Genomic DNA, 27,535 nt, shown 5'->3' with positions numbered 1-27,535 from the left:
CTCGGGGACGTCCTGCGGATCCTGCCTCTACTGAATATTCATGAGGGAGGCGGGCAGACGCCGCTTCAAGCCGCGACCGGCGCCATGAAGTGAGAGGGGGTCCTGGGTTCACGGCTCGCGAGCGGGCGTGGGGGTCTGGAAGACGCAGGGGCCAGTGGGCAGGCCTCGGGTCCCGGCGGGGCGAGGGGAGGCTGAAGGGGAGGGGTAGGGATAGCCGCGGGGACCCGCGGGGCGGGAACGGGGTTGGTCAGAGACGAGATGCAGAAGGGACCCGGAGACTTCTGGAGAACTGGGGGATATCCGGGGGGGGGGGGGGCAGCGGGCCGGTAACCCCTCTCGGTTCGACGGCAGGGGAATGTGGAGTCTGGAGAGGGGCTGAGGGGACGGGGGACTGACCCGGCAGCCCCCGCCGCCAGGCTCAACGTGGACGGGCTGCTGGTCTACTTCCCATACGACTACATCTACCCGGAGCAGTTCTCCTACATGCTGGAGCTCAAACGCACGCTGGATGCCAAGGTGGGTGGGCCGGCCCCCCTGCTGCCCATCTGACGGCGGGGGCTGCCGCACGTGCGTCTAAGACTGAGATTGCAGGACGTTTGGAGTTTAGAAATCTGAGGTTCTTGGGAAGCCGGCGCTGCCAAACTTTCTGTTATCTCAAATAATAATAGTTAATAATAGAAGCAGCTGACACTTGTCAAACGCTCAGCTGCTCAGTGGCTGGCTTAGGAAGATAGAGACTTTGGAATCGACTACCCACAGCTGTGTGTCCTTGGGTAAATCACTTACTCTCCCAGTTCTACAGTTTTCACCTTTGTAAAATGGGAATAGTGATAGTACCTACCTCAGCTGAATATGAGGGCTACAGGGGTTAATTCACTAAGTAAGGCGGAGGTTCTCAACTGGGGACCATTTTGACCCCCAGAGGACATTCGGCAATGTCTGGAGACATTCCTCATTGTCGGTACTAGTGGAGTGGTGGTGCTACTGGCATCTAGTAGGTAGAGGCCACAGATGCTGCTAAACATTGTACAGTGCACAGGACAGCCCCCTCACGATCGAATATTACCCGGCCGCAAAATGTCAGGAGAGTCGAGGTTGAGAAACCCTGACGTAAGACACTTAGTAGTAGTTCCAGGCATAGAGTAAGTGCTGTGGAGGTGCTTGCCAAATTGAAACAAAAAAGGTTCCCTACATACCAGACACTGTACTAAGTATTTAACCCCCAGTTTCTCACTCATCCTCATAGCCATGCTATGAAGAAGAGATTAGGCCCATTTTTAGAGATGAGGATCCTGAGGCCCCAGAGAGGTTGAGCGGTCTTGCCTAAGACCACTCAACAAAAGTGGCAGAAGTGGGGTTCAAATCCACTGCCCCTAGGGCCCAGACTTTTAACTGCTCTGTTGTCCTGTTATTCCAATGGTGGCATTTCGCGGCGGGGGTGGTTTCCCGGAGTCTGTGTCCCTGAAGTTCTGAGAGACTGTGTCTTGTTCCTCCTGCCCGAATCATGCAGGGTCATGGAGTCCTGGAGATGCCCTCAGGCACTGGGAAGACAGTGTCCCTGTTGGCCCTGATCATGGCGTACCAGCGGGTAAGTGACCCACTGGGCCCGTGGAGGGGGAGGAGGCTGGACAGGGGCCGAGGCTGAACCCATTGTCGTCGGCAGGCATATCCACTGGAGGTGACTAAACTCATCTACTGTTCGAGGACTGTGCCTGAGATTGAGAAGGTGAGCCTGGGACCAATCCCAGTGCCCCTCACTGTCCCCTAACCCAGCGGTCCCCCTGGCGGTTGCCATCATAGCTTTGGGGGCCTGTAGGAAGCTGGGGAAGGGGCTGGGGCTTTCAATGAGGCCAAGTCCCCCCTTCCTTATCAACTGGAACAGGTGATTGAAGAACTTCGAAAGTTACTCAACTTCTATGAGAAACAGGAGGGCGAGAAGCTGTCGTTTTTGGGGCTGGCTCTGAGTTCCCGAAAGAACCTGTGTATTCATCCCGAGGTGAGTGCCCATTCCTCCCCTCGCCCTAAGCCTCAGGATAGAGGAAACTCTGCCATCCAACCAGGAGTCCTAGATCCCCACCCAGACCAGACATCTCAGGGAGATGTGCAGGTGCCATGCACAGAATTCTCTTCTCACTCATCAAATGCCGACTCATCAGTCTTGGCCCAGGCACACCTCCGCTGGGGAGCCTTCCCACTTTCCCCAGCCTGAGAGAAGTTAAAAAGGCAGCTCCTTGGGGCTTCCCTGGTGGCGCAGTGGTTGGGAGTCCGCCTGCCAATGCAGGGGACATGGGTGCGTGCCCCGGTCCAGGAGGATCCCACATGCTGCGGAGCGGCTGGGCCCATGAGCCATGGCCGCTGAGCCTGCGCGTCCGGAGCCTGTGCTCCATGGTGGGGGAGGCCACAACAGTGAGAGGCCCACGTACTGCAAAAAAAAAAAAAAAAAAAAAGGGCAGCTCCTGGAGGCTGGCAGGTCTGGTTTCCTGATTCTGAAATGTACTAGCCATATACTCTTGCATAGGTGGTTTCTGCTCTCGGGACCTCAGTCCTCTTTTCTGTAAAATGGGGATAATTAATCACCTGCTTCATACAGTTGTTGATAAGATTGGGCAGGGGGGTGGGGTTGGGCGAAATGGGTGAAGGGGTCAAAAAGTACAGACTTCTAGTTATAAGATAAATAAGTCACATAACGTACAGTTGACCCTTTGTATCTGTGGATGCAGAACCTGCGGATAGGGAGGGCCAACTGTGCTACGCCACTTTATATACGGGACTCGAGCATCTGTTAATTTTGTTATCCATGGGGTGGACCTGGAACCAATTCCCCCTTGGATATTGAGGGATAGCTGTACAGCATGGTGACTGTAAGTCATATACTGTATTGTATATTTGAAAGTTTCTAAAAGAGTAGATCTTAAAAGTTCTTATCACAAGAAAAAAGATTGTAACTGTGTATGGTGATGGATGTTAACTAGACTTACGGTGGTGGTCGTTTCCCTACATATACAAGTATCGAGTCATGTTGTATACCTGAAACTGATCTGTAATGTTATATATCAATTATATTTCAATAATAAAAAAAAGATTGGGCAAGATAATGCATGTATAGCCCTTCACATGTATGAAGAGCTAAAAGAATTTTAGGAATTATGGGGAATTCCCTGGCGGTCCAGTGGTTAGGATTCTGTGCGTCCACTGAAGGGGACACGGGTTCGATTCCTGGTCAGGGAACTAAGATCCTACAAGCCACACGGCACAGCCAAAAAAAAAAAAAGAATATTAGAAATTATAGTGATATTAATAAATATTAATATGTGATACATAGAAAAATAGTTGTTATCGTTAAGTTACAAAACCATTGGGGTCACTGAGCTCCAGGCATGGTTTTAAGTGCTTTAGTGTGGTAATTCTTTAGTGCGGTATAATATATTCCAAGAATGTATTTTTTATTTATATATATATATATTTTTTGTTGTTGTTACATTATTTATTTATTTGTACCAGGTCTTGGTTGTGGCATGTGGGTTCCTTACTTGTGGCTCACCAGCTCTTTAGATGTGGCACAAGGGCTCCCCAGTTGTGGCTCACGGGCTCCTTAGTTGTGGCATGTGAACTGTCAGCTGAGGTATGCATGTGGGGTCCAGTTCCCTGACCTGGGATCGAACCCGGGCCCCCTGCATTGGGAGTGTGGAGTCTTAACCACTGTGCCACCAGGGAAGTCCCAGAATATATATTATGTAATGTTATTTGTAAGAATGTATGAGAAATAATACAGATAGTGGATGATGACTAAAGAGCAGTGGCACCCCAGCACTGTGTTGAAACCCATGGATGGGAATCTTTGCCATTCTTGGTGATGCTGTAGTGCAAAAATATCCCTGGCTCTTTCTTTTTGGACAGCCGACTTTGTGCCATCCTGCTGTTGCTACGTGGAATTAAGGAACATAACTCTATTCAGCCTTTGTTATCCGATAGCAAGGAGGATTGGGAGATATGAAAGCTTCCACAGACTCTGGAGCAAAATTTCAAGATGCTTTCTTTTAAACAAAAGTTTAAATTATGACTTTAAGTTTAGAGGCATAAATGAAGAGGAACCATGTAGCAAATGGATGTATGCGTGTGCCCAGAACACGCTCAGGTGGTGGTTCTGTCCCCCTTAGGAAAGTGAGAAGTTGAGAATTAATTAACTGGATTAGATTTTCTGGAAATGTGGTAAGTGTATAAGTAGTATTCTGCTGTATGTCAGGATGGAATCTTAGTTGTCTCCAGAGATATAGAGTGACCTGGATAATGCTAAAGATTGCGACAGATAATTCCATCTTGGTTTTGTCCCTCCACATGCCTTCTGCCTTGGAAGGATTTAAAAGCATAGCTGTAGTTTTCATTTGGATTGAATTTAGTTCTTCAAAATAGATTTGCCATTGGGTCTCTGCTTCAATCCTAGATAAAGTTTTCATAGTTTTAAAATACTTTTCTGTGGGAGCATACATGACACTTAACATTGTGTACCTTGTACAATGTTTTGTTTTTTCTTCTGTACGCGGGCCTCTCACTGTTGTGGCCTCTCGCGTTGCGGAGCACAGGCTCCAGACGCGCAGGCTCAGCGGCCATGGCTCAGGGGCCCAACCGCTCCGTGGCATGTGGGATCTTCCCAGACCGGGGCACGAACCCGTGTCCCCTTCATCAGCAGGTGGACTCTCAACCACTGTGCCACCAGGGAAGCCCATTTTTCTTATTTATTTTTGGCTGAGTTGGGTGTTTGTTGCTGGGCGCAGGCTTTCTCTAGTTGTGGTGAGCGGGGGCTACTCTTTGTTGCAGTGCGCACGCTTCTCATTGCCGTGGCTTCTCTTGTTGTGGAGCACGGGCTCTAGATGTGTGAGCTTCAGTAGTTGTGGCTCGTGGGCTCTAGAGCGCAGCCTCAGTAGTTGTGGCACACAGGCCTAGTTGCTCTGCAGCATGTGGGATCTTCCCGGACCAGGGCTTGAACCTGTGTCCCCTGCATTGACAGGCGGATTCTTAACCACTCCGCCACCAGGGAAAGCCCAATGTATTTGTTTTTTTTGTTTTTTGGGGTTTTTTTTGGCCATACGCGGGCCTCTCACTCTTGTGGTCTCTCCCGTTGCGGAGCACAGGCTCCGGACGCACAGGCCCAGCGGCCATGACTCACGGGCCCAGCCGCTCCACGGCACGCGGGATCTTCCCGGACTGGGGCACGAACCCGCGTCCCCTGCATCGGCAGGTGGACTCTCAACAACTGCGCCACCAGGGAAGCCCCAATGTATTTGTTTTTTTATGTGATTTTTTTGGGGGTATTTATTGTTTATTTGTTTGTTTATTTTTGGCTGCGCCGGGTCTTAGTTGCAGCATGTGGAATCTTCGTTGCAGCATGTGGGGTCTTTAGTCGCGGCATGCCAACTTCTTAGTTGAGGCATGTGAACTCTTAGTTGTAGCATGAGGACTTACTAGTTGCGGCGTGCGGAACCTTAGTTGCGGCATGTGGGCTTCTTAGTTGAGGTATGTGGACTCTTAGTTGGGGCTTGCCGGCTCCTTAGTTGTGGCATGCAAACTCTTAGTGTGGCATGCGGGATCTAGTTCCCTGACCCGGATTAGAACCCCGGGCTCCCTGCATTGGGAGCAGGGAGTCTTACCCACTGGACACCAGGGAAGTCCCATACGACGTATTTATATTACCTAATTAAAAAAAGATAAAATGTAAAGGCATTTAAGAAAGAGAAAGAAGTAGTATAAGCCTTGGCAACTAGGGACTTCCTTGGTGGTCCAGTGGTTGAGACTTCGCCTTTGGTTGGGGAGCTAAGATCCCACATGCCTGGCAGACAAAAGACCAAAAAACATAAAAGAGAAGCAATATTGTAACAGATTCAGTAAAGACTTTAAAAAAAAAAAAGCCTTGGCAACTGATGGAAAGGGAGAGGGAGGGGTCGCAGCCTCGGAGCCTTCCCTCTGGTGAGGGAAAGGTTCTGTTCTGAGGACAGGGAGCCCTGGGCTGTGACGGCGCCACCAGTGGAGCCTCAGAGGGCTCGGAGCAGGGCACAGGTAAGGCAGGTTCTCAAACTGCGATCAGAGCCTCCTCTGATTCTTGGACCTTGCCAAAGTTCTGGCTGTTTCAGCATTTTAAAAGATAAAGCAGAAAAATAAATAAATAAATAAATAAATAAAGGTAAAGCAGGACTTGCCTGGCGGTCCAGTGGTTAAGCCTCTGTGCTTCCAACGCAGGGGGTGCAGGTCGATCCCTAGTTGGAGAATTAAGGTCCCACATGCCGTGTGGCACGGCCAACAAAAAAAAGATAAAGCAGTTATCCTTCATCTACATGCTAAAAAATCTTCAAGCCTTAATAGTTTGAAAAATTGAGATGTAATTGGCATTATATAGAGGTTAACATTTTGAAAAGAACGAGAGCCTAACAGCTGTACCACTCTTGCATCCCTGTAGTAAGTTCTCGGTGTCTTAACTGTTTAATAACAAAGCAGATTGAGGTTAGAGTTTTCCACAAATGCCCAAGTCTCACCCCGGTTGGAATAGGATGGCCTCCTATCCTGCCTATCCGTTAGGCGTTGAGCCCCGGATTCAAGGAGTGGTTGGGCCTCTCAGCCTTTCTCGGTGCTAAGATGCTCCCTGGCCCCTCAGGTGACGCCCCTGCGCTTTGGGAAGGACGTCGACGGAAAATGCCACAGCCTCACGGCCTCCTACATAAGGGCACAGTACCAGCGGGACCCCAGCCTGCCCCACTGCCGCTTCTACGAGGTGCCTGCGGGGCAGCGGTGAGAGACAGAGGGTGGGACCGCTAGCAACGGCCAACCTCCCTGAACCCCAGGTACCCTCTCACCCATAGGAATTTGATGTCCATGGGCGCCAGGTGCCCCTCCCTGCTGGCATCTACAACCTGGACGACCTGAAGGCCATGGGGCGGCGCCAGGGCTGGTGCCCATACTTCCTTGCCCGATACTCAGTGAGGAGGCCAGCAGGGGTCGGGCAGAGGGGCGTGTGTGAGGGTTACAGGCTGCCTGCCCATCTGTCTGTCTGCCTAGATCTCCCTATTGGTCTGCGCCTGTATCTGTTTGTCAGTGTATCCGTTTGCGTATATGTATTTGTGCCTTGCCTGTGTCTGTCTTGCCTCGTCTCTGCGTGCCTGTCTGTGTCTGTCTGTCCATCTGCCTGTGTCTCTTGCCTCGCCTTGCCTCTGTGGGCCTGTGGGGCAGTGGTGTGGCATCGTGGTGTGGACGGCGGTGGCAGGGCCCCAGGGCTGGGTGCTGGCAGACGGCCCGGGCTGACCCTGCCCGCCTCGGCCCCCAGATCCTGCACGCCAACGTGGTGGTCTACAGCTACCACTACCTCCTGGACCCCAAGATTGCCGACCTGGTGTCCAAGGAGCTGGCCCGCAAGGCCGTCGTCGTCTTCGACGAGGCCCACAACATTGGTGAGGGAGGGGGCCAGGGCAGGGAGGCGATGCCAGCCCCTCAGGCTGCCGTGTCCACCTGCCTGAGCCTGGCCCGCTGCCCGCTCTCCTCCAGACAACGTCTGCATCGACTCCATGAGTGTCAACCTCACCCGCCGGACCCTGGATCGGTGCCAGGGCAACCTGGAGACCCTGCAGAAGACGGTGCTCAGGTGGGGATGCTGCAGCCGGTAGGCCCTGGCGCCTGACCTGCCCCCCAAGTGTCCCCAGCTCTGCCCACACCTGGTCTCCCCGCAGGATCAAGGAGACGGACGAGCAGCGTCTGCGGGACGAGTACCGGCGCCTGGTGGAGGGGCTGCGGGAGGCCAGCACCGCCCGGGAGACCGACGCCCACCTGGCCAACCCCGTGCTGCCCGACGAGGTGCTGAAGGGTGAGCCGCGGCCTGCCCCCGCGCCCCCCACACCCCTGCCGCTTGGACCCCCAGCGGCGCCTGGCTGAGCCCCTCTCCCCGCAGAGGCGGTGCCGGGCTCCATCCGCACGGCTGAGCACTTCCTGGGCTTCCTGCGGCGGCTGCTGGAGTACATCAAGTGGCGGCTGCGCGTGCAGCACGTGGCGCAGGAGAGCCCGCCCGCCTTCCTGAGCGGCCTGGCCCAGCGCGTGTGCATCCAGCGCAAGCCCCTCAGGTGCGGCCTCCGCGGCTGGGGGTGGGGGGCGTTGCGGCCGGCCCTGGCGCTCGCTGAGCCTCGTCCTCCCAGCCTGTGGCCTGGGGTCCCCGTGTCACCAGCATCAGGAGTAAGGGAAGAGTGGGGGGCACGTGTGTGGCACTCGTGGGGCAGAGCGGGCAGGTCCGCGAGCTGGTCCTGGGGCCCTGGTGGGGAGGCGGCACATGGCTCGATCAGAGAATTTACCTGAGGAGAGTTTGATGGAGGGGCTGTGTACAGGGGGCGGGCAGGGTGGAGGAGCTGACGGGTGGCGAGGCCCCTGGGCCCTTGCTAGAGGTCAGAGGTGTTCCTGCCCCAGGCCCCAGGGGAAGGGGAGGGAGCGGCCCTGGGGAGGGGCTCCTGATGAGGCTCAGCAGAGTGGGAGCCGGGAGAAAATGGGGCCCTCCCCCCAGACCCCTGTCTCCTCCCATCAGTGCCTCTCATCGTCCCCCCTGCGACCCCGGCCCCCAGCCTGTGGGCCGGAGCAGCCCCTCAGTGCGATCTGGGGGGCAGGGTCAGTCTCCCCGTCACAGGGCAGGCAGCGAATGGACCTGGGAGTGGGGATGGAGTTTCCTGTGCTTTTCCTTTGCTGTTTTGCATAAGTCATTGGTCTTCTCTGAACCTTAGTTTCCTCCTTTGCAGAGGAGTGGGGGCTACTCTTCGTTGCGGTGCACGGGCTTCTCATTACACTGGCTTCTCTCTTTTTTTTCCTTCTTAATTCATTTATTTATTTTATCGTATTTATTTTTGGCTCTATTGGGTCTTCGTTGCTGCACCTGCGCTTTCTCTAGTTGTGGTGAGCGGAGGCTACTCTTTGTTGCGGTGTGTGGGCTTCTCATCGCGGTGGCTTCTCTTGTTGCGGAGCATGGGCTCTAGGCCCACGGGCTTCAGTAGTTGTGGCACGCGGGCTCAGTAGTTGTGGCTCGCGGGCTCTAGAGCACAGGCTCAGTAGTTGTGGTACACGGGCTTAGTTGCTCCGCAGCACGTGGGATCTTCCTGGCCCAGAGCTCGAACCCGTGTCCCCTACGTTGGCAGGCGGATTCTTAACCACTGCACCACCAGGGAAGTCCCTCCTGTGGTGGTTAAATGACAGGGCAGTGATGCCAGGAACCTACCCAGTCTAGAGCACTGATGATGAGCTAAGTGCTTTATGGTCCACATCCCATGGAATCTCAGTATGGTCCACATCCCATGGAATCTCCTTCCCTCGTGGTCCAGTGCAGTGGTTAAGACGCTGCCCTTCCACTGCAGGGGGCACAGGTTTGATCCCTGGTTGGGGAACTAAGATCCCACATGCCACGCGGCCAAAAAAAAGAAAAAAAATACTGTCAATACAGTGTCCTTGCCTCGTGCTGCAGATGAGGACGCTGTGTCCCGCAGAGGAGAAGCCATCGTCCAGGGCCACACAGCACTGCATGTGGCAGGTGTGACTCGAAGCCCGGCCTGTAGGGCTCCAGGGCTCCAGAGCTCCTGCTGCTCTGCCTCTGAGGGGGTGGGGAGCCCGCGGCGTGGCTTCAACTTTCTCTCACAGCTGAGAGGCTTTTGAGGACAGAGGGAATCTTAGTTAGCCACATGATACGTGTTCTGAGTGCCTGCTCTGTGATGGGGACGCAGTGATGACTGAGACGGCCCTGGCCCTGCCCTCCTGGGGCTCACAGTTCAGTTGGGGAGACAGACCCGTCCCAGATAGGGCCAACCCAGGGCTGGGATGGGGGAGTCCTGGGGGCTGAGGGAACACAGAGGGGGCACCTGATCGAGCTTGGGGGAAGAGAAGACAGACTTGAAGAAAGGAGGTTCAGGAGGCCGGTTTTAAACTTGACCGTCTGCCTGGCTCCAAAGCCAGGTTCTCCTGCCCCACCGCCTGTCCCCGAGGGGTGAGAGCCTCCAGCTGGATGGCCTTGCGTGTACGGCTCTGTGAGGGTGTGTGAGATTGTCCTCTGTGAGCCTGTGGGACTCTGACGCTGTGAGTGTCACCGAGGGAGGTGGGTGTGACTGAGACACTGCGAGAGGTTCCGGGCATGAGTATATGACGGTGTGGCCATGTGGGATTCACGTTGTGGCTGTGGGATGCTGGGTCACCCCTTCTGACCGAGTACCTGCATGTGAGAGTGTGATCTCATGTGACATGACTGCGACTCTGTGGGCCGTGTGACTGTTGCTCCGTGTGTGCCCTCGTGTGGCTGTGGCCCCGTGGGACATGCACTTGTACAAGGTGGGGACACAGAGGTGACTGACACAGACCCAGGCCCTGCCCTCACGGGACTGCCAGGCGGCGGGGGAGGCGGTGCGTGACTACGTCCTCTGAGGGCGAGGAGGGGACTCTGGGGCCCGCTGCCTTCCCTCAGCCCATCCCGCCACCCCGCCAGGTTCTGCGCCGAGCGCCTCCGCTCGCTCCTGCACACCTTGGAGATCGCAGATCTCGCCGACTTCTCCCCTCTCACCCTCCTGGCTAACTTCGCCACGCTCGTCAGCACCTACGCCAAGGGTGAGCTCACCTCTCCTGCCTCTGCCGGGGGCCCGGAATCGGGACCTAGCAGAGCCTGGAGGGTTGCCCCTGGGACTCGGACTGGCGGGACCTCGCAGGGTGGGGCTCGGGAGTTTGGGCTTTATTTTGAGGGCAGCGGGGAGCCACGAAGAGCTCTCGAGTGAGCAGGCCTCGCGCTCAGGTTTGCGTATTCAAAGGTTCCCTCTGGCTGCAGAGTGGAGAAGTATGGGGGTGGGCAGAGGCATGAGGTGAGGCCGGAGAAGTTCTGTGGGGGGTCTGCTCGCTCACACCGGGCGGTGGGGTCAGGGGTTGGTCATGCTGCTCCCAGTGGCGCTGGGGAGCCATGGCAGGTTCTGAGCAAGGGAGAGGCAGGGTCAGATTTGTGCTTTAGAATGTTTCTTCTAGCAGAGGCTGGGCCAGCGCGGGAGGAGAGAAAAGGAGGGGCTGGAGAGAGATGTGGGAGCTGAAGCGGCCGGGACTTGGTGCCTGGCCGTGCGGGCCGGGGGGAGAGGAGTCGAGGAGGATGCTCGGATTTCCAGGGGAGAGGGGAGCCTTCCCTCCGCTTCCTCAGCTTTAAGCTGGCCAAGGGCTCGGTCTGATCCCCGGGGATTACTCCTCTATCTAGGAAACTAGGTCAGGCCTGCCTGATGTCCTGCGGCCTGGTGTGGCCTTGGCAGGAGGATAGTGAGTCCGTCTCCCCCACCCCAGGGCCGATCGGCAGCAAGTCTCACCGGAAGCTTCCTTCTGCGCCCATCCCTCCGTCCACCCCATCTTGCCTCTCGGTCTGTCTTTCTCCTCTGTTCCCCACTTCGCCGTCTCCCAGCACCTGACATTCTTTATTTGGAACGTCCTTCCCCACGTTTCTCAGCCCTCAGCTGTCTCCCCCTCATCCTTCAGTTCTCGGTTCCGGAAAAATGCCGCCGCCTCCTCCAGAAAGCCCCTTCTGACTCCCAGGCTGGGCCAGGCCCCTCCTCTAGGCTCCCCGTCCCAGCCTTGCCCACTCAAGAGTGGTCACTCTGTGGGGACAGGTCTGTGTCCCCATCACTGGACTGTGAGTCCTGAGAGGGCAGGACCAGGGCTGTCTCAGTCACTGCTGCATCCTCAGCACAGGGCTAGGCACAGAGGACTTGATTTTTTAAAAAATTTTTACTAAAAAAAAAAATTTTTACTAAGTGAAATAGAATACGTGGATTCATTCATTCATTTATTGGTTCAACAAATGGGCCAGGCCCAGCACTGGGGAAGTGGCAGGAACCAAGAAAGACCTCATTCCTGACCTCCCAGAACTTATGTGCTAGCTGGGAAGACAGGGAGCCGAGATGCAGACACAGGTAAGGAAGATGATTCCAGAAAGTGATAGTTTTCGTGAGAAACAAACATGTCGCCATGTTGGAGAACACCTACGTGGCTGGCGTGGCTTTTCTGAGGAGCTGACGTTTGAGCTGAGTTCCGAATGACCAAATGGAGCCAGCTGCCTCGGGAAGCTTGCCAGGCAGTGGGGCAAGTGCAAAGGCCCCGGGGTGGAATGAGCCTGGTGGTTTTGAAAGTGAGGCAGGAGGCCCGTGAGCAAGGAGGAAATGGGGTCATCGCGGCAGGATCCCACAGACAATTCTGGACCCTGGGAGGAGTGTGGGGGCTTCTGAGAAAGGGCAAGTTGTGAACTGACTCAGGATTTCACAGAGTCCCTCTGGCTGCTGTGAAGGGAGCAGGGGTGGGAGCGGGGAGCCCAGTGAGGAGGCGACTGCAGTGGTCTAGGCGGGAGGTGATGGCAGCTGCACTGGGCCGGGGGTGGAGGAAGTGGGCAGCTAGACTTTGGAGGCAGAGCTGACCAGCCTCCTGATGGCTTAGACAGACAGGTGGTAGGAGAAGGTTCGAGACTTTGGCTTGAGTTGGGGGGTGGGCCCCTGCAGCCCCGGGAGAGTGAGGGGTGAGCCTTTGGTACTCTTGGCTCAGGGTCCTCTGAACGTTTGCACAGGTGTCGGCCCTGGGGAGAAGTGGGCGGGTTGGGGTATATTTTGGACTCAGATGCCTGGGTTTTAGGTTTGGGCTGCTGGTGGCTGGTCCCATTCACTGAGGAAGGTGGGGGGAGGAGGACTGGGGTGGAGGGAGAAAGTGGGGGGCAGAGGTGGGGGGTGGCCTAGTGGGCATGGTCATGACTGGCGCCCAGGGAATCTCACCGGCCCCCTGTAGGTTTCACCATCATCATTGAGCCCTTTGACGACAGGACCCCAACCATTGCCAACCCCATCCTGCACTTCAGGTGAGACCTGACCCCAGAGGGGGTGTGAATGGACCACAGGGGCCTGGGCCCCCCAGCCTGGCACTCACCACCCTTGTCTTCTCACAGCTGCATGGACGCCTCGCTGGCCATCAAACCTGTGTTTGAGCGCTTCCAGTCCGTCATCATCACATCTGGGGTGAGGGCCCTTTTGGCCCCCAGACCTCCACGGGGGGACTCCTGATTCCTGCCCAGTCCTGCTAAGATCCCTCCTGCTGTCCCTGGTACAGACGCTGTCCCCGCTGGACATCTACCCCAAGATCCTGGACTTCCACCCCGTCACCATGGCAACCTTCACCATGACATTGGCTCGGGTCTGCCTCTGCCCCATGGTGCGTGGGAGAGGGTGAGGTGATGGGGGAGGGGAGGTGGGAATGAGGGCTGCCTTTCCTCCCTCTGCTCCCTGCCACTTTTCAGGTAGCTGTGGGATTCTGGATTCAGACAGACCTGGGCTTGAGTTCGATGCCCCAAGCCTTAGCTTTCTCATGTGTGAAATGGGAACACCCCCTCTGTGATCTCCCAGGGTGGTTGAGGGGATTGAGTGAGATAGCAGGTGTGAAAGGCCTTTGTGGCCCAGGCCTTGCCCGGTTCATCGTCTGGCTGTGACCTTGCTAAGTGACCTTTCCACTCTGCCTTGGTCCCCTTCTTTGTAAAATGAACATCGTAACATGGGCCCTCAGTTTCATATCTGAAGTCCCTGGGCTGGATGTGGTTTTTTTTGTTTGTTGTTTTTTGTTTTGCTGCGCCACACGGCTTGTGGGCTCTTAGTTCCCTGATCGGAGATTGAACCCGGGCTCTCAGTAGTGAAAGCATGGAGTCCTAACTACTGGACCACTAGGGAATTCCCCAAATGTGTTTTAGAATTGAGAATTTTCCAGACTGGAAACACTGCCAGTGGGGTCTGGGCAAGTCCCTCCAGTGAGAGTCATATTTCAGCAAACGTTTTGCAGAGTCTGAATAGGCTCAGGGCAGGTTTCGCTGCTGTAGGAGTTCGTGCCAAACTTAAACATCTGGAGTTTCCAGAGCGTTTTCGCTTCTGAATTGCCCTTCAGGGGTTGTGGACTGGTGCTGACCATGGGCCATGTACCGCGTCGTGCTTCTGTGAGGTTGCTGGAGGCGTTGCACAGTGGCTGTCGAGCTGGGGGTGAGAGGCAACTTCCTGAACCAACTGGCTGGAGGCCGGCACGGGCTAAGAGGGTACTTGCTGCTGAGACACATGGGCAGACTTCGGTTCAGTTCAGTCCCTGCTGTGACCTTGGGCGGGCGACACGACTCGCCTTTTGTGAGCCTTAGGTTATTCATCTGTGCCATGCAGATAACAGCGTAGCTGAGGGTTCATTCAATGGCCCTGTGTCTGTAAAAAGCTTAGAACAGCGCTAGCAGGCCGCCTGCATTCACACGGTGGAGCGGTTGCGGCTGTTTCCCTTATCGTGACCTCTCTTGCTCTTTCCAGATCATTGGCCGTGGCAATGACCAGGTGGCCATCAGCTCCAAGTTTGAGACCCGGGAAGATATCGGTATGGTACCCACAGGGGATGGTTTGTATGGGTCCCAGGAGGGGAGGTGGAGCAGTCAGCGTGGGCTGGGTCATGATGCAGTAACAAATACCCCCGCATCGAAGTGGCTTCAGGCAGAGGTACTTCTCGCCCACAGTCCGTGCCATCGTGGGTTGGTGGGGGCCTGCCCCATGTCTCGTGCTAGGAGCTTCCACCATTGGACACATGACTGTGGTGCTGAGCTGTGACAGGAGGGATCGTGGTGAATTGTGAACTGCCTCGTAAAGGTTCTCACCTGGAAGTGACATGTGGCCCTTTCTGCATTCGGCCGTGGCAAGTCACATGGCCACGCCTGTCTTCAGGGGTTTGGGGGTGCCGTCCTCCCAAGGAAAAGCAGAATGTGTTTGAACAGTCCTACAGAGGCCTCAGTGGGGTTTTTAGGAACCCAAATTCAAGACAAGCCATTAGACAGGGACGCTCCGATAGGGAGTGGGGAGGTGGAACCAGGCCAGGAGAGAGTCCAACCTCTGACCCCTCACAGCGGTGATCCGGAACTACGGAAACCTCCTGCTGGAGATGTCCGCTGTGGTGCCCGATGGCATCGTGGCCTTCTTTACCAGCTACCAGTACATGGAGAGCACCGTGGCCTCCTGGTACGAGCAGGTACGCCCAGCTACTCACTCCACAGAAGGCCCCTGTCTCAGCTCTTGGCTCTGTTCCCCTGTGTGTTGGCTTCATTCCTGTTGTATTTTAAATGGTGACATGTATCATAGGTGATAGGACAGCATATAAAACACAGATGGACAGTTTAAAGAATAAATAGCGTTCACTCTTCTCCCAATATCCAGGTTAAGAACTAAGACATGAGCAGCCTTGCTGGGCCCCTTCCTCAGAGATGTGGCCCTCAGGAGAGGTGACCACATCCCACCTTATGGGTTTTTGGGGTTACTTCCCAACAGCCTCTCCAGCTTGGTGTCGAGACACTGGGTAGCAGGTGTGACTCTAGCTGGGTGCTGCGCCTCTAGAGGAAGGTTCTGGAGAATTAAGGCTGGATACAGGCTCGGGGCAAAGAACCTGCAGGAGCCCCTTCTGGGGAGCGTGTGGGTGAGGTCATGGGGAAATGGAGCTCACCACGGCTGGGCACTGGCAACCCAAGAGGATGTGGATGGGGAGGGGGCGCCCTGTCCTTTCTGATTCTGAATGCATCACGGGCCCAGCTCTCGGGGAAGTTAGGGCGCTTCTTTGGGCTGAGACGAGTGAACTTGTCTAATGTTAGCACCAGGCAATGTGTGGGAACCTCATTCACGCACAACCAAGACCTTGGTCTTGTCGTCAGGCTCTTTCCACACAGTGGGAAAGGCGGCTGTCAGCCCCCTGAGCGCCACATCCTGTGTGCCTTGCGTGTCTTATTTAAGAAGCCTTTGCCGACCCCAGGGTCCCGAAGATGGGCTCCTGTGTTTCCTTCTAGAAGCTTTGTAGTTGTAGCTTTCACGTCTAAGGGCTGTGAGGTACCTCAGATTTACCTTTGTGTATGATGTAAGGCAGGGGTCAAGATTCATCTTTTTCCCATATGGAAATCTAATTGCTCCAGCCCCTTACTGAAAAGAGCTCCCCGCACTGAGTGGCACAAGTGACCATCTGTGTGTGGGGGGGTGTTTCTGGACCCTCTGTTTTGTCTCACTGGTCCATCTGTGTATCTGTCCTGTATTCGTACCACACGTCTATTTCAGTGTCAAATATGAAATCTCAAGTCAGCCTCTGATTGGCTCTGCCTGGCCTCTCCACCTATCACCTGCATCCCGATGGGCCATCTTGAGCCACATGCCTGTTCCATTCATCCAAAGGATGAGGATTGGTCCCCTCCCCGGGTCACGGGGTTTTCCAAAGAAGTGACAGTACCACCACCCTCCCCAAGTCTCCAGTGGGCAAGCTAAGGCCTGGGGAGAGAAGTGGCCTGTTGCACGGGAATCTGACAGGACTCCCCTGTCCTTTAATCCTTCTGCCAGCCCACACCCTGACCTCCCTGGTGTCTTTCCCTAAGGGCATCCTCGAGAACATCCAAAGGAACAAGCTGCTCTTTATTGAGACCCAAGATGGGGCTGAGACCAGTGTTGCCCTGGAGAAGTACCAGGAGGTGGGTATTACCGGGGGAAGAGGAAAGCCCAGGGTGGAGAGGGGCCAGAGGAGGCAGCTCCGACGTGACGCATCTCGTGTCCTGGCCTCCCCTCCCCAGGCCTGCGAGAACGGCCGTGGGGCCATCCTGCTCTCGGTGGCCCGAGGCAAAGTGTCTGAGGGAATTGACTTTGGTGAGTGGACTAGGCTCTCCCCTCCCCCAAGCGCCTGCGTGGATGTCTGGCCATTTCTGCTCCCCCAGGGGACCGGCGGCCCATAGCCTGGGCACGCACGGGGGCCTCCCCTTCCTTCCATCCCTGGGTGCTCTGCAGGGCCCTTGGGGTGCAGTCACTCAAATAGCATGAGCTCCCAGGCCCCGCGAGCTCAGCCCTCTCACTCCCCGTGTCCCGCAGTGCACCACTACGGCCGGGCCGTCATCATGTTCGGGGTGCCCTACGTCTACACCCAGAGCCGCATTCTCAAGGTGAGCAGCGCCTGGGGGCGGTAGGATGTGAAGGCCTCTGTCGGGCCCTCTCCTTAGGACTTGTGTGAGGAAGGGACGTTGCCCCCGCCATCTCTGCACCCGCAGGCGCGGCTGGAATACCTTCGGGACCAGTTCCAGATTCGAGAGAACGACTTTCTGACCTTCGATGCCATGCGCCACGCGGCCCAGTGCGTGGGTCGGGCCATCAGGGGCAAGACTGACTACGGCCTCATGGTCTTTGCCGACAAGGTGCGCGTTCCGGGGCCCCTGCCAACCAGGCTGTTCCCCCAGTTGCGGGTTCCGGGGCCCCGCCGTTTCCCCCTGCCAGGGTCCTGACATCCTCCCTCTCCCACTCACAGCGCTTTGCCCGGGCCGACAAGCGGGGGAAACTGCCCCGCTGGATCCAGGAGCACCTCACCGACGCCAACCTCAACCTGACCGTTGACGAGGGGGTCCAGGTCGCCAAGTACTTCCTGAGGCAGATGGCACAGCCATTCCACCGGGTGAGCCCGCGGCGCCTAAGCTCCTCTTGCAGGAAGGGCCCTTGGCTTTCTCCCCGAGCCCCGAGCCTAGCCTGCTCCCTGCCCCCGACAGGGGTTTGTGTGCACCGGCGCGCCAGGCCTGGGAACTGGAACTGCGGGGAGGGTCGAGGGCTACAGCCAGAGCGTGTGTCTCCAGTGGGAGCCCCGAGCTGGCCGTGGGCCTCTGGAAAGCCAGTCCTTCTCTAGCTTGGACACAGCTCTCTGGCTGCCGCCTCCCTCCCTCGGCCCATCTTCTGGTTACAGGGACGGGGGTGCCCTGGGTTATACAGGTGTTTTGAAATTCAAGCATCCTGTCCTGTAGCCCCCCCGGGCGGGCCACCTGTCCCTACTGAGTTGTGGACCCCTGTGTTAGGAAGTGCAGCAGCTGACACCCTCCCCTGCCCCCCACCAGGAGGATCAGCTGGGCCTGTCCCTGCTCAGCCTGGAGCAGCTGGAGTCGGAGGAGACGCTGCGGAGGATAGAGCAGATCGCTCAGCAGCTGTAGCGGGGCGGGGGCGGGGCCATAAAAGGAGTTGGCCGCGACTCGTGAGCCTTACCTGGCCCTGGGTCCCAGTAGCTTGGAGGGCGCCCCCGGGGGAGGCGCTTAAAGGTCCCTGCAGGACACCTCAGGCGGACGTTCTGGCTGCCAAGTCTACGGCCTTTAATCACAGGAGGAGAGGACAGCGGGGAAGCCCAAGACACTGGGTGCCCCCGAGGGGTGGGAGCGAGTCAGGGAGATGAAAGGACTCCCCTCCCTCTCCCGCTCCTCCTGAGAAGCCGCAGCCCGTGGTTCTGTCGCCTTCAGCGGGGGCCCAGGTCCTGGGTGCTGGTGCTGAGGGTCCGAGAGGCCTCGCCCAGGTGCCGGCTGGGGAACTGGGGACAGGCACAGGGGGTGGGTGAGGGGCCGGACGCAGCTCTGCTGCAGCTGCCCCTAGGGTTACTCCCCAGCAGCCTGGCTGCCAGCTTGTCTATCCTGATGGCCGCGTTGCTCGTCCTCCTGTCCCCACGTCCACCCTGACTCCAGTCCATCCGTTCCCCCACCTCTACCCAAGTAAAAGCCACCCATGCGCCCTATCCTGGCGTTCACTCCACCGCCAGCCTGCCCACTTCCGCCCTTCCCTTGCCTCTGGGCCTGTCGGTGTGGCCCCTCACTCCACCCTTGACCCGGGTGTCCCCCTCACCTGGTTCCCAGCAGCCCTGGAACCATCCACGTTCAGCATGTTGAGTGACATGGCCCTCTTCATCCTACAAAGGAAGGTTGGTGGGTGGGGCACAAGTGAGCCCAGGAGTGTCTGGCTCCCACCCTGGGAGGGACCACTCCAGCGCCAGGTTTGATTGTATGTGTGGCAGGGGAGATGGGAGCCATGGAAGGTTCTTGAGCAGGACAGGGAGAGGGGTGGGCTACAGATTCGGCCACCAACCTGACCCAACACTCACCCGGCTGCCCCCACCACCCCCTCGCCTCGGAGCCGGGAGACCAGCTTCTCACTTCCCCGCCGGATGGACTCTCGGAGCTTGGAGAACGAGCTGCTCCGACGAAAAGCCTGGGGAGGGCGCCAGGGACACGGGTCAGTCCCCCCCATTCCATCCAGTACCCACCTCCACCCTGGGAGCCGAGGCAGAGCCTGTCCTCACCTGCTGTTTTGCGTCACCAGCTGTGCCTGTGTTGGGGGCTCCTGGGGAACAGATGGGGCCATTGTGGTGGGGAGGCTGAGGAGCCCCCTGAGGGAGAGGGGAGGGGCTGGGGGCTCACCGAGAGGGGCAGGCAGGGCCTCCCTGCTGAGGATTTCTTTGTACAGTTCCTCCGCCTCCTGGTACTTGTTCTGTTTCAGGTAGGCTGAGGCCTGTGGGGAGGGCATAGCCTGGGTGATCTTGGCTCAAACCTAGGAGCTTCCCAGGTCCCAGCACTGCACCCAGGCACATCCTTCCAGCCCCCGCAGGAAGAAACCCAGGTTTACCCCACACTCCAGGCCTTGGCCGACAGCGGGGTGGGCTTGGAGCCCAACCCCACCTACTTCCCATAGGGTAGGTGACTTCCTGACTCAGAGCAGGAACCTGTTCCCCACTCTACCTTGAGCCAGTGACACACCTCTCTGTGCCTCAGTTTCCTCACCTGCAAAATGGGGCAACGGGAGCACCTACCTCATAGGGCTCTTGAAGAAACGGCTAGTACAGGCAAAGTCCTAAGAAGGGGGTTTAGCTCAATAAACGCTCTCATCTGCTCCCAGCCCGTCTCTCTGGCTTTCTCTTTGACTGGAGCTGTTCTCTGGCTGCCACCAACTTGCCTGTTTGCTGATGCTTCCGTGTCCTCTGTGCTGAGCGACCTCACCAGTCAGGGCCCAGCTTGGAAGCCGAGTCTCACGGGACAGCTCGAGGGCTGGGCAGAGGTGGGGCCCCTGGCCTCGGTGGTAGCCCACCCTCCAGCCGATGGGTGCTCCCCAGTGCCGCGGCCCCGGGACCAAGACACCCATGCCCCAAGGCGCCCTCACCAGGTTGTTCTTGGTCTTGGCCACGTTGGGGTCGTGAGGCCCACCTAGGGCCTTGTAGATGCTCAGGGCCCGGCCGTAGTGCCGCTCCACCTCCTCGAACTTGCCCTGGTTCTGACACAGCAGGGCCAGGTTGTTGAGCTGCTTGGCCACGTCCGGGTGGTTGGCGCCCAGGACCTAGGAGTCATGGGATCACAAGTCACTGGGGCCAGCCGGGGTTGGCAGGCCACGTGATGCCAACAGCCGTAATGAGAGTCATGGGTTGGTGGTTATAGGATTGAAGTGGATGGAGAACTACAGGAGGTTGGGGGCAGAGGGCAGGAACTGCCTGGTCAAACTGGGGAGTAGTTGGGTCAGAGGTCATGGTGGTGCAAAACCTCATGATTATGGGTCAAATAGGTAGATCAAGGCTGGGGTTGTACTGGTCACGTGGGGTTGGAAGGTCGGGACCGGGTGGGGGCATGAGGTGACCTATGAGAGTCAGAAGTCAAGACCAAACAGAAGTCATTGGTATGTCAAGGGTGGTGGGTCAGGGGATTGGGTGCTCTAGGTTCAAATTGGAGGCTCACGATGTCAAATGGGAGGGGCACAGAAGGTCAGAGGTCACAGGAGCAAGTCAGGGTCATGCAAGGGCCACAGAATTAAGCGCTGAAATCAGGATCAAGGGGTGAGAGCCACTCAGGACAGGGGCTCGGTGGGAGCCGGGTGGGGGCAGGACCTTCTCTCGGATCTCCAGGGCGCGCTGGCACAGGGGCTCCGCCTCCTGGTAACGCCCACGCTTCCCGTAGAGGACGGCCAGGTTGTTGAGGGTGGCGGCCACCTGCAGGGCGCGAGAGGCAGGTCAGGGGTGGGAAGGCACAGCCTGCAGCCCTCCCTCCTGGGCCTGCGCTCACCGCGGGGTGCTCCCGGCCCAGTGTCTGCTCCCGGATCTGCAGGGCGTCGTGGAGAAGGTCTGTGGCCTCTTTGTACTTGTTCTGGTCCCTGTGGGGTGGCCCGAGGGTGGAGGGGGTTTGGCCAGGTTGGGGTAGCAGGGGCCACGGGCTGGGCTGAATCCCGCAGGCCCAGAGACCTGACGACCAAGCATGGGTGGCATCCTCTGGGGGTCCCCATACCTCCCAAGTCTAGCACAGGGTCCCCACACTCCCAGTTGGCTGCCAAGCCCCTGCCATCCTAGGTCTCTTCCCCACTCCACTGTGGTCTCTCTTGCCCATGCTGACTCCTCTTTGCCTGGGTCTCAGTGAGTGGCCTCCCCAGAGCTCTGCCCCTTCTCTCCACCACCACCCCTGGTGCCCTATGCTGGCAGAGCAGGACACCAGGGTCCGCCCGCTTCCTGCCCCCTCCAGCCGTCGCGGCTGCAGCCCTCACCGGTACACCAGCGCCAGGATGTTGAGCATGGTGGCCACGTCAGGGTGGCAGTGGCCCGAGCTCCGCTCCAGATCCTCTAAGGCCTGGCGGCACAGCGGTGCAGCCACCTCGTAGCGGCCCTGCCCCGTGTACTGGAGCACGAGGTTGTGCAGGGTCCGAAGGCGGGCCGGGATCTCGTAGCCACCCTGCTGAGCAGAGATGGCCCCCGCTGCCTCGGGACCTGGGGGTGCCGGGCACCCAGTCACTGCAGGCCTCCTACTCCAGCCCCACACGAGGGGACACATGCACCCCAAAGCTACAGCTGCCTCGCTGGCCCCTGGGACCACGGGCCCCTGTTCTGATGTCTGAGATTGGAATCACAGGCATCTTACTGGCCTGTGGGATGTGTCCTAGCCTGCGGGACAGAAACATGGGAGCCACCTGGCTCCTGGGGCCGTGGCAGGCCTGTTTTTGCAGCTTCCAGCGTCACCTGCCCGCTGTCAGCCCCACAGCCCCCTGCTTCATCCTCCTGACACCCCGCCCTGACCTTCCCCATCCTCCCTCAGAGGCCTTGGGGGCCCAGCGAATCAGAGATCCCCCCCAGCCTGGGCCATTCATCCTCCTGGCTGAGTTCCCCACACCCACCTTTCCTCTCCTCCTCCTCACTGGGGAACAGGGAGGCCAGGCTGTCCTGCTGATGGGGGGACTCGGGCTGCTGCAGAGAGGACAGGAAAGTGGGTGTCATGAGGCTTGGGAGTTTGAGTCAGAGACTGGGGTCCTGGATCCCCGGGTTTGAGGGTGGTGGTGGTCAGGGGTCTCCTGAGGGCTTGGGGAGGATCCTCGGGCTTTGTGGAGCAGATGGGGGCCTTCGGTGGAAGTTCTAGTGGGTTTGGGATTTGTGGGGCTCTGCAGAGGGTCGGGGGTTCTTTGGAGGGTCTGGGGCACTAGGGGGCACCACCGAGGGATGGGGGCTGTGGGGTATCTAAGGAGTGCGGGGTCCCCAGCACATCATGGCCCCCGTCCCGCTGGGTCCCGCAGCACCTGGCTCTCCGCCGGCGGGTCATACTGCCGCAGCTGCCCCAGGAACTGCAGGTGGCTCTTCTCCTCCTCCAGCTGGGCCACAGCCTCCTCGCTGGCCCGCAGCCGCTGCTGCGTCTCCTCCAGCTCTTCCCGCAGCCATGCGTTCTCCTGGGCCAGCCGCCGGGCCTGTGCTCGCAGCCGCTGCTTCTCAGCCTCCAGCGCGCCCACATGTGCCGACAGGGCCAGCAGCACCTGCCAGGGAGGCGGGGGTGGCGAGTCAGAGGCCTGGTCCCTCTCACCCCCGACCCAGCCCAGGGCCTCAGATCAAGCCAGAGCACCCCATTCTCTCCAGGGTGCCCCGAATTATACAGAGACTCCTCCGTTGTGGCTCCAGGGATGCTCAAAGGCTCTCAGGGCCATAGTCCAGTCCTGCCCCGGGACCCCTCTGATGTCACCCAGGCACACAAATTACACTCAGGATACTTCACATGCCACCCGTGCAACCCCAAAGTCTCCCCAGGACCCACAGTTCCATGCAAGGACCCCACGTGGTTCAGGGGTCCCTGTCGCACACAAGGACCCCATCCCCAATGCAGCCCAGGGATCCCACCTCAGGACCGGAGCCTCCCCCTCCCGGGCCTGGCTCCCCCAGTCCCCGCTCTCCCCAGGCTGCCCCCTCCAGCACAGCTGGCCCCCTCATCCCTGGGCAACCCCCAGGGCTGAGCCACATCCCCCATAGTTGAGTTGGCCCCCTCATACCTGGGCCTCACCCAGCCCCAGCTCGATGGCCTCCAGTGAGTGGCTCACCACCTCCTGCTTTTCTTCCAGCAGTTCCAGGCCAGCCACCGGGCCCTGTCCTGCCAGGGTCTCCGCCAGGTGCCCAGCCAGGCCCCGGTGCTCTGCCCGCAGGGCCTCCAGCCCCTGTACCACTTGTCGCGTCTGTTGCACCAGCTCCTCAGGGCTCAGGTGCTCTGGGCCCAGCCCCATGCTTCCCGGGGCCGCCACCTTCACGGACATTGCTGCTTCTGGGGGTGACCGGGATCAGGGGGTCACTGCCAGGGCCAGGCAAGTCAGCCCCTCTGCCTCCGCGCCATTTATGCCACAGGTCCCCTCAACCCTCTCCCTGTCCGCCCATCCCGGCCAGCCCTCTGCCTCCGTGCTCTCCTCACTCCAGCCAGCACCCTGTCCCACACCCATCCTGGCCAGCGGGCAACTGAAAACCTAGTCTTCCCTGTCCTCGGCCCAGGGCCCCGCCCTGAGGGCAACTCCAAAACCTCACTATGTATGATTAACCAAAGGAGGGCAAACAGCCATCTCGAGGGCTCCCACCCAGCTCACCCCAAGGACCCTGGGTACCCTGGCCCAGCACTCCCGGCTGTGTGACCTTGGGACCAGAGGTGCCCTCGCCCACTGGGCGTGTGGGGCAGGACGCGTGGAGGCGGCAGCCTCTCTGTGAGCTCATTCTTAGGGTGTTTTTGTTGGGAACCAGTCAGACCACTGGGGGTGGGGTGGGGCAGGAGGAGAGGGCCAAGGGGCTGGGGTGCTGGAAGCAGAGGCCTCTAGACTGGGGAGGTCAGGAAGGGGGGCCCCGTGTGGTGGCTCCCGGAGCCCGAGGACCTGACAGACCCAGAGGAAACAGGCTCCACCTTCCACTGCAGACATGCTCAGCCAGCCCAAGGCGTGCTGGGTCAAACGTGTGGCAGGCGTGGCCCATGGATGTCACATTGGCCATGTGACAGCTGAGGGTCTGAGGCCCAGATGGTAATGGATGGGGGGGGTTCACATGTGGGACTTCATGGGGTTGTATATGGGTGACAAGGTCAATGACACATCTGGTGACGATGCCTCTGGGGCCGTCACATACATACATGCACACACACACCTCTCAGAAATACAGCGTAATACACATTGTCCTCTCAGAAATGACACACACACACACTTTCTCTTAAAAATACAACTCAGCACACCCTCACGCAGGTCCACATTTTCCTTTCAAAATATTGATACAACCTAATGCAACACACTAAGGCACGCACACAAGTACATTCTTCTTTCAGAAATAACACATACACACTCTCCTCTGCGAAGTACAACTCAACACACAGGTATACTTTCCTTTCAGAAATAAAAGCCAGACATAGAAAACAAATTTACGGTTACCAAAGGGGAAAAGGGGAGGGGAGGGATAAATTAGGGGTTTGGGATTAACATATACATATATAAAATCGATAACCGACAAGGACCTGCTGTGTATGCAGGGAACTATACTCAATATACTGTAATAACTTATAATGGAAAAGATTGTGAAATATATATATATATATATATATATATAATACAACGGAATCACTTTGCTGTATACCTGAAACTAACACAACATTGTAAACCAACTATACTTCAATAAAAATTTAAAAACAAAATAAAAGCCAACACACAAACTGTCTCCTCCCTCAGCCCCCCTCACCTGCAAAAAGATAACCAAATCCCAAACCACTTCCATTGGGACTGCCTCCTTGAACTTTTATGCCCATGACACGTGCCCTCTCCTACACCCCCCCCCCCCAGTCCTGCCAGCACCTAGCGCTCCATCCTATGCCCAGCGACTCCTCCATGCTCCCAGGATTCACGGTGGACCCGTCACCATCCTCCCCATTTCCTTCCTTCCTCCCCACCTGGCCAGCCAGGGATTCGCACACAGACGCACTATAGAGCTTCACACGCGGACGTGCGAATGACCCCTGCGGCCAGGCTCTTACACCGTCACAAGCGGGTGCCCATGGCACAGACAGCTGTAGAGACACAGGTAGTCCCATGCTTTCCGCACAGTCTCTCAGGCTTACTTCACTCAAGCCACTGTGTTCCCCTGAACAGCCCAGAACTTTTAGCACCTGTGCACATGCTCCCAATCACATCCACTCAGACACAGTAAGGGCAGGTGTGTAATCCTGCGGATTTTATATACTGCAGCCTCTCCATCGCCATCCATCTCTCTCTCTCTCTATGTATATACGTGTTCGTCCATATATCAATCTCTCTGTGTACGTAGTATATAAGTGTGTGTATGTATATCACACCATATGTAGTCTTACACCCCACACGCAAGTCAAAGTCACAACCACACCCGTTCATTGAGTCATCCCGACCACCATGACCATCATTCACGAAAGTTTGCGGACGTATACAACCTCCCACGACATCGCGCACAATCTCAGACAGCCGAGCCGAATGTTCCAGACGCAACCTCCGCACAGTAACAGAGCGACACGCACAGCCACACATCACTCGGGCTGTTTCCTCGACACACGCTGGCTCCCACACTCACGCCGGCCTCCAAACAGCAAACTCCCCTTCACCAGCTGAGCCCCGTGCGCACAACCGCGCAGCTGACAACGATGTTCACAGTCACACTCCACGCATCCATCCTGAACCCATAGTGCCCACCTCCTTGTCACCCCCCCAGTCTTACAGGCAGAGAGACAACCACGGCCACACAATTTCTTGGTGACACACCTAACCCTATAAACAGTTCAACTCCCTGTCAAACACACACACACACACAGCATTACAGACACACAATCAGAGGTCGCCCACATTTTCACATCACTGAAACAGTTTCACATCATTCAAGCAGTCCCTCTGTGCCCTCGCAGGCTTACACGGACAGGCCATCTCCTGTACCTACCTGTACCCACTTGTACCCACAGCCTGACACCATCACACACACCTGAGCTTCGTACACCATCTCTCATGCCCACGCACGCACCATCTCCACACACACATACACTCGCAGGCGGGAGGCCCCCATCCTGGCCAGCCGCGCAAACCACACAACTTACCCCTGGCCGGCCCGTCCAGCCCCGCGCACCCCGGTTTCACCGCTCGCGCGCCCGCCCGCTGCCAGGCCGTCACAAGGGCCCCCTCCCGCCCCCAGGCCCCGCCCCGTCCTCGCTCCTGTTTACCTGAGCCCGGCGGAGGAGGCGCGGCCCCAGCTGGGCCTCCAGACCCCGGGGAGCCCCAGGGTGGGACAGGGGGCGTCCAGGGGCCCCAAGGCCCGTCCCCGTCTCCAGGCCAGAGGGCCCAGGGGTGCGCCAGGCCCAGCCCACACCCTCCGCCCTCGCCTCCATCCTCGCAGCTCCTGGGACTCCCACCCCGCATTCCCGGCGCCCACCTGACCGCAGACAGCTCCCGGTCCTGCTTCGCCGCGCTACGCCCGTCCGCCGCGCACGCCTCGCCGCTTCCAGCTGCGCAGCGAGTCTCGGGCCGCGGGCGGGTCCTCCGGAGGGGGTGGGGCGGCCCGGAGCCCCGCCCCCACAGGTGAGACAGACCCCGCCCACAGCCCGGGGAAAGTTAAGCGCTGCGGCCCCGGCCCTAAGGCAACCGCAGAACTTCGCGTGCGCGTAGCCGGTAGCCTCTAGGGCACGTCGAATCTGAGATGATTCCAGTGCGCAGGAGGCCTGGAAACCAGAGTCTCAGCGAAACTAGAATCTTGGAAACTTTGGATCCCAGACGGATGGTCTTCTTGCAGTGCCAGCCGCCGGCTCTTTGCCTTGGCTGTGCGCCCTGCTTGGACATCTCTCCACACAGATCTCGACGTTTGTCTGGTCCCTTTTCACAGGCCGCTTACTCCGAGAGGCCTCCCTTGCCTGTCTCTTCTAAATTACACCTTCCCACCAAAACACAACCTCATTTCTCTCCTTGATTTTGTTCACAAAACTTTGCAGGACCTAAAATTATTTCGTGTAACATTATAATTACTATGTTGTCTTACATCACATTATTGGTGAGGCTGAAAATTGAGCTCTGAGTTCACATCCGATTTCAGTACTTACTAGCTGCGCAGGCCTTGGACAAGTAGCCTCTCTGTCTCCGTTTCCCTAAACTGTAAAATGGGGTAGTCAAAGGCTGTGAGAATATTTTTTCTGGCTGTGTTGCGTCTTCGTTGCTGCACGCGGTCTTTCTCTAGTTGCGGCGAGCGGGGACTACCAGTGCGCGGGCTTCTCATTGCAGTGGCTTCTCTTATTGCGGAGCACGGGCTCTAGGCGCAGCGGGCTTCAGTAGTTGTGGCGCACGGGCTTAGTTGCTCCGTGGCTTGTGGGATCTTCGCGGAACAGGGCTCGAACCGGTGTCCCCTGCATTGACAGGCGGATTCTTAACCACTGCGCCACCAGGGAAGCCGAGGCTGTAAGCATTGAATG

The 27,535-nt window shown here is 57.8% G+C and overlaps 2 protein-coding genes and 1 non-coding gene across 10 annotated transcripts; 2 read left to right on the top strand and 1 right to left on the bottom strand.

The window, feature by feature from the left end:
• ERCC2 (ERCC excision repair 2, TFIIH core complex helicase subunit) lies at positions 1–19,717 on the top strand. 5 transcript variants are annotated; one of them, XM_033844858.2, is made up of 23 exons: positions 34–89; positions 417–516; positions 1,511–1,588; positions 1,664–1,726; positions 1,883–1,996; positions 6,644–6,760; positions 6,849–6,965; positions 7,310–7,433; positions 7,528–7,624; positions 7,710–7,843; positions 7,928–8,096; positions 10,481–10,599; positions 12,790–12,859; positions 12,947–13,016; positions 13,108–13,209; positions 14,331–14,394; positions 14,915–15,036; positions 16,415–16,507; positions 16,607–16,679; positions 16,899–16,969; positions 17,075–17,218; positions 17,329–17,472; positions 17,864–19,717. In XM_033844858.2, exons 1-23 carry the CDS (start codon positions 85–87, stop codon positions 17,993–17,995), a joined length of 2,322 nt encoding a protein of 773 aa, XP_033700749.1. In that variant the 5' UTR covers positions 34–84; the 3' UTR covers positions 17,996–19,717. The 5 variants fall into 5 exon arrangements, 3 of the variants coding, with proteins under 3 accessions (XP_033700751.1, XP_033700749.1, XP_033700750.1); XM_033844859.2 differs by having other exon boundaries at positions 35–89; positions 17,903–19,717; XR_012328035.1 differs by lacking the exons at positions 16,607–16,679; positions 16,899–16,969; positions 17,075–17,218; positions 17,329–17,472; positions 17,864–19,717 and having other exon boundaries at positions 4–89; positions 13,108–13,223; positions 16,415–16,431.
• On the top strand, positions 3,807–3,945 carry LOC117309287 (small nucleolar RNA SNORA46). The gene has a single exon (XR_004523576.1). It is a non-coding gene; the product is annotated as a small nucleolar RNA SNORA46 (small nucleolar RNA).
• KLC3 (kinesin light chain 3) lies at positions 18,124–26,643 on the bottom strand. Of its 4 annotated transcripts, XM_033844862.2 has the most exons (12): positions 23,100–23,365; positions 22,362–22,592; positions 21,966–22,035; positions 21,342–21,561; positions 20,870–20,957; positions 20,695–20,796; positions 19,980–20,153; positions 19,244–19,334; positions 19,126–19,166; positions 18,928–19,034; positions 18,672–18,735; positions 18,124–18,363 (listed from the first exon to the last, which is right to left on the bottom strand). In XM_033844862.2, exons 1-12 carry the CDS (start codon positions 23,355–23,357, stop codon positions 18,292–18,294), a joined length of 1,518 nt encoding a protein of 505 aa, XP_033700753.1. In that variant the 5' UTR covers positions 23,358–23,365; the 3' UTR covers positions 18,124–18,291. The 4 variants fall into 4 exon arrangements, 2 of the variants coding, with proteins under 2 accessions (XP_033700753.1, XP_073652123.1); XM_073796022.1 differs by lacking the exon at positions 18,124–18,363 and adding an exon at positions 26,509–26,643 and having other exon boundaries at positions 18,731–19,034; positions 19,126–19,334; XR_004523307.2 differs by lacking the exons at positions 18,124–18,363; positions 18,672–18,735; positions 18,928–19,034 and adding an exon at positions 19,633–19,673 and having other exon boundaries at positions 19,776–20,153.
• Positions 26,644–27,535: the final 892 nt, after the last annotated feature.

The sequence above is a fragment of the Tursiops truncatus genome, chromosome 19 (assembly GCF_011762595.2).
Source record: "Tursiops truncatus isolate mTurTru1 chromosome 19, mTurTru1.mat.Y, whole genome shotgun sequence".
Taxonomy (NCBI): domain Eukaryota; kingdom Metazoa; phylum Chordata; class Mammalia; order Artiodactyla; family Delphinidae; genus Tursiops; species Tursiops truncatus.
The sequence above is the reverse complement of the archived record's forward strand: the minus strand, read 5'-3'. Positions and strand labels throughout refer to the sequence as shown.